Here is an 11,293-nt window from a genome sequence, read left to right as displayed (position 1 = left end):
GAGAACACTGCTGAGGAGGCAGCACAGTTCAATTGGCTACTTTAGAATATTTTAATCCGATAGAGATCACTGTCTATCCTTTTAAAATTGTAGTAAATTTTTGGCAGAATCCCCCAGAATACCTGATCCTAGAAACGTTATCTGGTCAGTGTGTGTTTTGCTTTTTTGTTTTTTTCCCTCCAACTCTGTCGTGTACGAAGATGAATTAATAACATTTGGAAATTTGAATCCATCTTTTTGTGCAACTCCTCCAAGTTGTTTTGCCTGGATCCCTTATTAACGGTGCGTCAAGATGTGTAAAGTGATGCATGTGTCTATCAACCTACAATCCCATTATTTTTGCCTGTGTGAGAATAATAGCCAAGGTCATCCACCAAGTCACCAAATGTGTATTTTCTTCTCTTTTTTTGTTAATTAACTGAAAAAGTACAGTACATTTCTAATGATAAAATTTCCATATCCAACTTCCTTGTGTCCTGAACCCCGTTATCCTCAGACGATCCCACCTGGCTGAACCCCGTTATCCTCAGACGATCCCACCTGGCTGAACCCCGTTATCCTCAGACGATCCCACCTGGCTGAACCCCGTTATCCTCAGACGATCCCACCTGGCTGAACCCCGTTATCCTCAGACGATCCCACCTGCCTCCGCGGGCGGAAAGTCAATCATGAGAGAACCCAGGAGGGGGGCCAGTGAAAGGTGGAGTTATGCTCGCTGACCTTTGGTGTGCTGGGCTGTTAAATAACCCTCATGAAGACCAATAGGAGACTGCGGAGTGGAGTAGACTCATAAGTCTGTCGTCGGCTCCGGCGTGTCCACTCATAGTCATCTAGAGAAACCGTTAACCCCTGCTCCTATCCCATATACCAAGGTTAATGTGCTTTACACCTCTCCTCTCGATGCCTGGCGGTGAAAAGCACAGAGATGCGACCCTCTAAACACCCCCCCCCCCCCCCCCCCGTCTGTCTGTTGAACGTTAAAAATCAGCAATGATTACCTATTTGATAGCTCGTCTTTATGTTTTCACGTTGCTAGATCTCTTTTGTCCATATTTTTTACCTTTGACCTTTTACGTCTTCTTTTATACATGATACAATACGCAAAAATGGATATGCGCATAATATTGGAAGCATAATGTTGCAGAGGACATGCAATTCGTTTTTTTTTCAGAGTAAACAGCGGGGTTGAAGAGGTGATGTCTCCCCCGGTGTCAGTCGTTGGTCTTTGTCTCTCGCCGGTCACATGACCCTCAGGCCCGCGCCTCCTTCTTGGAGTGAGGTTTGTTTCCCAGCAGCGTGTCGATCTCACCGATGGTCTGCGGGGTCATCTGGGTTAAGACCTGCCGTGATCAACAAAGAGGGACAGTGAGTTTGATCCTTTCTGTGTTGCAGTGAAAACAAAAAAGCATTGTGTTTTCTCTGTCTCTCTCTCTCCCTCTCTCTCTCTCTCTCTGTCTCTCTCTCCCTTCCCCCCCCCCTCTCTCTCTCTCTCTCTCTCTCTCTCCCTCTCTCCCTTCCCCCCCCCCTCTCTCTCTCTCTCTCTCCCTCTCTCCCTTCCCCCTCTCTCTCTCTCTCTCTCTCTCTCTCTCTCTCTCTCATTCTCATATCTACATATACACCCATATACATACACACTATATAACCCTCCATAATAATAATGAAGGGCTGTTTACTCTCAGGGCCCCCAGGTTCTCGACCAGCTGTTCAGTGGTGGAGACGCCCAGCAGCACGGAGCTGACCCCTTCACTCCTCAGGCACCAGGCTGGGCACAGCAGATAAGCATGTTGGTGTTCAGGGACATAAACAGGCTCAGGTGTGGAAGGAAATAAACACCAGTTTAGTGAATTAAACAGGCACAAGTGTGAGGGGAGATAGACACGCTCCAGTGGTAAAGGAGATAAACATGGTTAAGTGCCGTGTAAAAAGAGGAAGGTTGATAAAACACGAATCTGAGCCACTCCCACGCTTCACCTAAGAAACTGCTGACAACATTCAGTGCTATTAATGTTTTTCTTTATGTGACGATTTAATGGAGATCTGTGTCTCTGTGAGGAGCAGGTAGTGGGTTAGGGTGTCTTGCTCAAGGAGTCCTACATGTTAGGCGGCATTCGTTGGGGAGTGAACCCATTTGGCTTGGCGTAAAACACCAGGACATTAGACACTGATTAACCTTTGAATAAAACTATACCGGCTAGGAATACATTTTAAGCTCATTAAAGGGCTTCCCTTTCTCAAAGGTACATGCAAAGGTATTAACACACACTGGAGGCAAAGGAGATCAATTCTGAGGAGGCAGCACAGTTGAAACGGCCATTTTTGACAATTGTGATCTGTTGCCGATTATTATACTCAAACATAAACATGTATCGTCTAGTATTTCGGGATCACAGCATCTGCTAACTGAATGAGTGAATAACAACGCAACAGCAAGTGAACGGAGACTGAGGTGGTCCCACCGATGGCGAGCTGTGCTGCGGTGCAGCCCATCCTGTCTGCCAGCAGGTGGAGCTCTTTGATTTTGGCCAGCTGTCTGCGTCCCTCCTCACTGTTCACTCGCTCCTTCAGCCACTGGTACCCCTGCACCCAGGACAAAATGGTGACCGTCCGCAGGCAAACGGTAACATGACCCCACTGTTTGGGCAAACCAGGATTAACCACTGCGTGTTAGATCATTTTTTTTTACATTTTGTAAAATCAACTATTTACATTTTTTTTAAAAACAAGAGTTCTGCTTCATCCACAGGTTGTGATAGGGTCGCAGCCTAGGACATTGATCCCACTCCTAACTCCCTGACAAGGGGGTCTCTAACCTTCATGGCGGCCCTGGAGCAGTCGGGGACCCCCTCGCTGTACTTGCCCGTGATGAGGCCACACGCCAGGGGGGACCATGTCATCGCTCCGACCCCTGGGAGCGCACCGTTGGACAGAGGGAAGACATTCAACAACCAGACACACTGCCCACTGTTGTTGTCAGAGTCGCCCTTATGTGTTGATCTAACCGCTCTTGATATTTGTCCACCATGAGGGAGGGACAAACCCTTCATGATGGACAAATGTAATTATATTACAGGCAGGGAGCTTGTAATATAATAATGTGACAGAAGACTAATTCTGTGGTATGTTGAGGCTGTTTAAGAAGGAATTGACAGAAGGGTGCGCTGGTAAAACAGGGAGCCGTCTACGGGTGGAGTAGTGGGCGAACCTATTTTGTGGTAGAGCTCTGGGAGCTGCACCTCCACCTTGTCCCGCTGGAAGTAGTGGTACTCGGCCTGCTCACACACCGGGGGGATGAGGTTGAACTGCCGCGCCACTGAGTACGCCTCCTATCGGAACATCACACAGCCACACGTACGTTAGGGTGTTACCGACGGGAGATAACACACATATCTGTTAGGTTGTTACGGGCTGAGAAGGGCTAAAAATAGTACTGAGCACTGTGCAGCATCTTTTCCTGGCTATCTTTGTTGTATACGGGGAATGGGTTAACCTAGCGATTGCTGGTGCTTGGCACTTGCTTCTCTGAGCCGCCTTAGTGTACCGACAGCGAAATACTGTTGATTCTCTTTCCTCTGAAAAAATGTACTTATTGTAAGTCGCTTTGGATAAAAGCATCTAGTAAATGCCCAAAAGGTTAGGGCTGCATTCTGTTGAAGTGAAGCAAGCAGACATTTCTTGGGTTGTTATGTAGCAACTCCACGGTTGTGGTACCTCATCTTTGTCGGCTGGCCCCACACAGTGTCACTGGTGCGAGCCTCTTCACTGAAAACAACAGTGTCCTATTGATTTCAGTTTTTTGGATAGTCTCAGTGTGCAAGACAAGCACGGATTGAAGTTAAGAGAAGAGTCAGAGATGGTGGAGGGACGTGTTTATGTGCTAGATTGAAGGTATGTTGTGGTTGAGATCGAGCTTATTACTTTTTGGGGGCAAAGCAATTCATAACGGCAACAGCCACCAGTGAAACCACCTGTTTACAGTTGGACTATGGCAAGTCACTGAGTACAGTGCCGTGGTTCAGGTGTTCGATTCCCAGCCGAAAGGTACTGGGGTTCGAATCCCCAATATAGGCATCCTTGTACTAAAACAAATGTTTATGAATGTACTTCAAGTAGCTTTGGATAAATTACTTAATAGTGTTTAGGTCACCAAACCCGCTCACCATGATCTCCATGGCACTCCAACGAGAGGTTCCCCAGTACATGGCCATCCCCTGGTTGATCACAAACGTCATGGCTCGTACAATCTCTGCAACAAGCACCCAACGTCAAACAACCCGTACATCATTACAGCACAAACAGCAGCCAACGTCAAATAGACAGTGAGAGACCAATGACAAAAGAGAGTGAGAGAGACCAATGATAGGAGAGCGTGACCAATGAGAATAGAGCTCGAACCATGAGATGAAAGCTAGACCAATGAGGGTAGAGAGAGACCGATGAGAATAGAGCTGGAACTATGAGATGAAAGCTAGACCAATGAGATGAGAGAGAGACCAATGAGAATAGAGCTCGACACCATGAGATGAAAGCTACTGTAGACCAATGAGAGGAGAGAAAGACCAATGGGAATAGAGTTTGAACCATGAGATGAAAGCTAGACAGATGAGAGAAGAGAGAACAACGACTGACCTTCCATTGGACTGTTGACGTCGTTTCTGTTGGCGAAGACAATGTCGACGTACTCCAGCTGTAGTCTGGACAGAGACCCTCTCAGGCCTGGTAGGATGACATCATCGTCACTCGTCAATACTCTTCTACCCTCACTTTACCAATGTAACAATATACAAGAACAATACTACTAAACTTATCGAATCAAACAGTAAGTTTAGGAGGATTGCATATGACCAATTCTATGACCAAAAGGGTCCAGAAAGAGTGTGAATCACATGGAACCACAAACGTCAACTCATGGCATTTAGGGTTGGAGATTTTAAAAGTGAATCACAAAGACCCCATGCTGTTCCTACAGTGGCCTTTTGGGAGGGGGAGGGCCTCTTTGTTCAGGAAACACCACTGCACTCAGGCCCTGCCATTTAGCTTCATGTCCGTATTGATTAATGAGGATTGATGGCTTTCCAGAGCTCCTTTATGACTAGTTTCCTGCCAAGGGCCGGCCATTACAGCATCAGCCACAGCAGCGTTACTGCTGCACAATATTCAACACAGGCTTTGGAAGCACCCAGCCAGCCCCCTTTTATTACTACCTTTTATTTCCCAGAGCTGTATATTCACTTCATTCAGGAGATTCATTGGACTCTACCTTCGATAATGTGTTTTCTGGAGAGTCCCCTCTCTGTCTCGGCTCTGTGAAAGTGATGAAACAGACCGTTTTTTATTTGCCTTCATATCCATCCCACAGAAGAGCAGAAAGGTTGTCGTTGGGCGGTGTACTTACTGGCCGCCCCAGTAGATCTTAGTGGTGATAACGTAACTGGAACGTCTGGAAAGAGACACAAGACGGAAGGGGAGGGTCTTAATAAGGATGAATAACATATTGTTTTAATAACTCTCAGGATTATTATTAACATGGCCACAAAGAAGACTCTTTCATGCTTTTACCCATGAACATCCAAATTGTACAGTAAAAGGGAACAACCATAGGGCTACTGAGTTACAAAAAGGAAAAGGCCAATTATTATAAGAGGCTTTTAACTTGAGTATTGTGCGTCGGCAAGTCTGAGTGTTAGCTTGTGTGTGTGTCCGCATGTATTAGCGAGCATCAACGTGTGTTTGCTTGGGTTGTGTTTAGCTGTTAGCATGTCATTGTGTTTTATAGCTGCCATTTGTGCTAGCTTGTGTAAGAGTGTGTTAGCGTGTGTCAAAAAGGGTTTGCATGTGTTTTGGGCATGTAAGCATGTGTCTGTGAGTCAGTGGAGAACGTTGAGTAACATCACCTCCATCCCTTCTTCTTGATGATATTGCCCAAGGTGATTTCCGCCCTAGGAGGGAGGAAGAGAGAGCTGTTACTACCAGTGGCAGAGCGCTTGACATATTTACTAAAGGCTGGCATGCCTACAACATCCATTAGTCCACAATTATGCTAGCAGGTGTTTTGAAAAGCTTTGCACACTTAATGTTTTACTACGTAAAGATGTTCATTAGAGAGGAAGAAATGTATAACAAATGTAGCAGGTTCTTGAACAGTGACTCATGGATGTGTTAAACGAAACAAACAAGTGAGAGAGCCAAATGGAGAGAGACAGACAGACAGACAGCGAGAGACAAAAAAAGAGAGAGAGAGAGAGAGACAGAGAGACAGAGACAGAGACAGAGAGAGACAGACAGACAGACAGACAGACAGACAGGGAGAGATAGAGATGGATAGACAGACAGACCAACAGACATAGAGAGGGACAGAGAGGGGTAGATAGAGAGAGGGAGGGTGAGCGAGCGAGATAGACGGACCTGCCAGAGGCATACACTTCCGCCGTGTCAAACAGGTTCACTCCATTCTCGTACGCTATGGTCATCAAGTTCTCAGCAGTCTGCAGGAATCAGGTGAGAGGAACAGCCAATCCAGAGCAAGTTCACACCATCCCAGCCAATCCAGAGCAAGCGTTCACTTCATCCTCAAAAATAATTTATTTTCGGAGTCTGTATATTTAGCAGTTATTACAAACATGTTGTCTGTTATGATCACTATATAAATAACTGCAGGGTTCCTAGCCAGTAGGTACAGACAGACAGGTGCAGACTGAGACCCACACTGAACCTCAAGGGGCTGATACAGCGTCTCAGCCGCAGTCATAAGGAGAAACCATTCAATCTTTCAACCAATCCACCATTATAAACACAGAACGGCCGCTCGCTGGGACAGCGCAATAGCTCTTACCTCATCAGAGATCTGGGATCCGAACGTGACCCAGGTTCCTGAGCAAAAGGAAGACAGACGGGTCTACATGAACGGTAACGTTTAATCTACTTGTTTCAACTATTTTATAAGCTTCTCTAGTTATGAATAGAGGTGGGAATCACAGGGTACCTCATGATACGATATGTGATACATGGCCCACGATACCGATAATATTGAGATACAGCGATTCTGCGATAATCAATATATTGTGAGACAATCCAATAAATCTAATCAACGAATACAACAAAAACGTGAAAAGGTTAAATGCTGGATATCCATCTTTATTCATGGTCCAAACTTCAGTTTTTCAGTTATTCTGCTTTGGTTTGTTAACTTCCATTCAAGTTCCTCTCATTCATGTATTGGGTGCCACCTTGAGGAGCAATGAAGTAGCGACGGTGGGAGAAGGGAGATCTGTTGAGAGCGCCTTACTTTATCAATTAAAATATCGATATTTGGCGGCAGAGAATCGATTCTCGTGTCACACGAAGACGTGCAACGATATATATCCTTAGCGATGTTTTGTCCCACCCCTATGTGTAAGAACAGAGCGCTGCTCTCGTATCGGGTAGGAAAACAGAAGCTTGATCCTGCTGAACTTTAACGTGTAGTTGCACCAATATGGATTATATTTGATTTGGCTCTCAGCCTCACTTGTTGGAGGTTGCTCTGGACAACAGTGTGTGTGGAATGTAAATAAATGTGTAAATGGTTTGTCTTACCTAAACCCAGGCAGGAAACTCGTAGTCCTGACTTCCCGAGGTTCCTGTGAAGACAGGGATGGAGGTTTGTTAATAACAATAATGTTATTATCTCAGCCACCTGTGGGTGTCGATGCTGGCACAATGGGATTTCTTCCCATCAATACAGTGACATCTGTTATACAAAAGTGACCTTTCGGTGGACATTGATGCATCGTACAAATGCACACAACGTTGTCTCTCTTCGATGCTCGGCAGAGGCAGCTGTCCTTGTAACATCACCTCGATGTGTAGTTACATTTCGTGGGTCTCTACCCTGACGTCAAGACCCCCAGCATAGCCTTGTGAGACCATCCAATTATTCATCTTTGCGTTTCGCAATGAATACGAGTCTGGCCTTGGCAGGGCAGAAATATATTTCTACATGCGGCCGTATGCTAACGTATCCGAACCAGCACTGATGCTGTGGCTCCCTACGCTCTCGAGTAATCAGGTTGGCTGTTTTCCTCTTTAGCCTCATTATTTAGTCTATTTCACATGTGAGATGTGGACGGTCTCGTGCGGCTACCGTCTCATACCTCCGGCGGGTGAACCATGCAGTATAACTCATCCTTTAGGCTTAAGCCACGCTCCCAGGAGTACCTGGAGGCGTGGTTTATAGATGTAGTTCACAGCGTATGTCTGAGCAGTGACCCGTTATGATTGGTGAAGGGAGGAAACTGCTCAGTGCACCACATGAGATTATTCTGACAAGGGAACTTTTAAAGGCTAGAAGAGCACGGATAAGATAAGATAAGATCAGATAAAATAGCACTTCCCCTGGTGGGAAACAGCAGCAGAAGGGCAGGTAAGAGAGATGCTGAGTATAGTAAAAATATTATATGCAATTGAGTAAGGTACTAAAAGGAAACAAATAATAAACGAATGTAATAATAAACAATAAACCCATTGCGCCACAGCAATGCATGGTTTGCGGACTACCACAGACTGGCAGCACATCTGCAGTCGCGCACGTCGAAGGACCAAAGAAGGAACAGTCTGCCCTGTCCTTTCAGATAGAGGGCCTCAATGCTGTCCTTCCAATACAGTTTGTAGTTGAAGTGCAGTCCCAGGAACCTGTACGGGTCCACCGTCTGTAGTTCCTCCCTCTGGACTGCGATAGGAGTCTTAGGAAGGCTACAACCAGCTCCTTGGTCTTGCCAAGGTGCCAAGCTGGAGGTGATTCTCCCCCGACCGTCGGCTGAGGCTCACTACCACACCTCTGCGCTCCTCCTCCTCCTCCTCTTCCTCCTCCTTACTGATGCAGCCCACGATGGCGGGGTCATCAGTGAGCTGAAGCGGAGGGGATGGGGAAGGTACGGTTCCTCGGGGCACGCCGGTCGTTTCCTATTAGCCCATCTGACAGGCTCCCCTGCAACCCTGTGGTCGGCTGGTTGGGAGGGAATCTGTCATCCAGGTCTCCGTTTCGTTCGGCTCCACCTACACGGCTGAGAGCTTCTTGGAGGGAAAATCATCGGACGGGGAAGCACCCGGGCTCCACGCTCTGTCTACGGGTGAGAAGGCCCCCGTGCAGCAGGTGGAGGATGGGATGGTTCTTGCGGATTTGGGCCTGGTACGCAACAGCACGGCGGTACAGGGAGTCGCTCACCCAGGGGCCTAAGGAGCTACAGAACCAGAACCAGTCTCCTAGGAGAAGTATTCACGACATGCGAGGTCAAAGCCACCGGCCTGTGGTCGTTAAGGGCACTGCAGGAGGTGTCCCAACGCTGGGGCACCTTCTTCATCCTCAGGGAGAGGCGGAAGAGGTTCTGGAAGACTCCTGCAAGCTGTCCGGGCCACGGCTATAGCACCCTAGGGTGGTGGTTGCCTGTACCCATTGCTATGTGGATTCAGAGTTTGGATAGCTGTGATGAATGGGCCGGATGGACAGGGAGGGTGATATGTTGTTAAGGTGAACACCATCTAAATAAAGTACAAGGTCTTTAATTAACTATATATTTATTGAATAGTCATGACTATAAAAATGGCTGCAGCCAGAGCCATTCAAACGGTATGCCTTTATCGAGAGAGTAAGAGGCATCTTTACATGAGAAGAGATGGATTGAAATGTTATTCAAACCCCAACACAGCAGACAATTTATACCTTTCAGTTTATTTTTCCAGTTCTGCTTTAAGTTTTCTTTCTGTAGTTTTTTGTCTGTTATTTATATGAAATCACATTTTGATACCCCTGTTTGAAACACCTATCCAAATAAAAACAATATATAAAAAAGAAAGAAATGTCATCTTTTGGCCACAGGAGGGAAGGAGGAAACATCAGAGAACAAAATGATCCCAGTTTCATACTAGCTCTCTCTCTCTTCTCTGCTTGGTTCATCCTAATTAGTCTGCGATGGGAGATAGAGAGGGAAGAGGAGAGAGAGGGGGGGGGCATGTTGTGAGAGAGAGGAGATGAAGAGATAGAGGAAAAGCGAGGGAGAGGGATGGAGAGAGAGAGGTTGAGCGAGGGGTAAAGAGAGTAGGGGAGAGAGAGGGATGAAAAGAGACAGAGGAAGAGGGAAAGGGAGGGGGATGAAAGGGAGAGGCCAAGAGAGGTGGATAGAGAGAGAGAGAGAGAGAAGGGTAGTCACAGATAGAGAGACAGAGAGTGATAGACAGAGGGAGAGAGAGAGAGAGAGAGAGAGAGAGAGAGAGCGGTAGTCACAGATAGAGACAGAGAGTGATAGATGGAGAGAGAGAGAGAGAAGGAGAGAGAGAGAGCGGTAGTAACAGATAGAGAGAGAGAGAGGGATAGACGGAGAGAGAGATAGAGAACAGATAGGGAGAGAGAGTGAACAGTGCTGCAGTGGAACTCTAGCTTGTCTGCGTTTCATCTGCCGTGCCGCGCCCCTCTGCCGGCTCACCGATGTCCGCCAAAAATAACCAAATGGAAAGAGACAGACTGTCACAGCGCTTACAATCAGCCGTGGCGTCCTGCCTCTGTCTCCTACCGGTGTGCTGTTAGCCGTCTGTGGACCGTCCACACTATTTATAGATCTATCGCATATGGGTGATAAGTATGCTATTGTGTGTGTGTGTGTGTGTGTGTGTGTGTGGGTGTGTGTGTGTGTGTGTGTGTGTGTGTGTGTGTTAATGTGCTCATCGTTCAGTCGTTAGCTCACGGGCCATGGGTCATTACATAATAGGCTGTCAAAACAACAACCACAGCCAGCCATAAATAGAGGAGGGGTTGTGTAGGACATGTTTGATCTCACTCGTCGACGACCTAAAATAGATCAATTCATAAATAAATCCCACCTTCCCTGTGATTTAGAGGATAAGTCGTGCTTTTTATGCTTGCTTTTAATATTTGGCAAGGTTATAAATGAAGCACCATGAATATATAGAGTGATATATATATATGTGAATTGCAATTAATGATCAATTAACAAGTCATTAATTGGTCTTGCTTTGCTGGATAGTGTGTGTCCCATCACTGCGGATGGCAGTAAGGCACGCATCAAACCCTATTGATTTGAAGGGGAAGGGAATCATTTTTCCCTTCAATTTCCCAGGTGAGATGGAGTGAGATTGATTGTGTCACGTTTGTGCGTGAGTGCGAGCCTCCGCGTGCGCGTGTCTTTCGTGCGCATTGGATGATTGAACATCCGAAGGAGGAAATATTAAAGGCATTACCAACGTCTCCAAGGGTGTAATAAAAAAGGAAATAAGGGAATAATAAGGAGCCGGGCAAGAGCAAAAA

General features: G+C 46.6%; 1 protein-coding gene across 1 annotated transcript in view; it reads right to left on the bottom strand.

Annotated features, from left to right (window-relative positions):
* Window positions 1–1,250: 1,250 nt before the first annotated feature.
* LOC307076572 (voltage-gated potassium channel subunit beta-2) overlaps window positions 1,251–11,293 on the bottom strand; it is a gene marked incomplete at both ends in the record, with an annotated part of 27,509 nt that continues 17,466 nt past the window's right edge. The window contains 13 exons of the mRNA XM_079737614.1: window positions 1,251–1,340; window positions 1,674–1,762; window positions 2,457–2,577; window positions 2,811–2,905; window positions 3,203–3,323; window positions 4,158–4,243; window positions 4,627–4,713; window positions 5,258–5,301; window positions 5,393–5,437; window positions 5,892–5,936; window positions 6,403–6,482; window positions 6,830–6,867; window positions 7,573–7,616. Of these exons, the coding sequence (XP_079593740.1) occupies window positions 1,251–1,340; window positions 1,674–1,762; window positions 2,457–2,577; window positions 2,811–2,905; window positions 3,203–3,323; window positions 4,158–4,243; window positions 4,627–4,713; window positions 5,258–5,301; window positions 5,393–5,437; window positions 5,892–5,936; window positions 6,403–6,482; window positions 6,830–6,867; window positions 7,573–7,616 (985 nt within the window). The remainder of the gene's footprint in view (window positions 1,341–1,673; window positions 1,763–2,456; window positions 2,578–2,810; window positions 2,906–3,202; window positions 3,324–4,157; window positions 4,244–4,626; window positions 4,714–5,257; window positions 5,302–5,392; window positions 5,438–5,891; window positions 5,937–6,402; window positions 6,483–6,829; window positions 6,868–7,572; window positions 7,617–11,293) is intronic.

This window comes from Pollachius pollachius (assembly GCF_949987615.1).
Source record: "Pollachius pollachius genome assembly, chromosome: 6".
NCBI classification, from domain to species: Eukaryota; Metazoa; Chordata; class Actinopteri; order Gadiformes; family Gadidae; genus Pollachius; species Pollachius pollachius.
The sequence above is the reverse complement of the archived record's forward strand: the minus strand, read 5'-3'. Positions and strand labels throughout refer to the sequence as shown.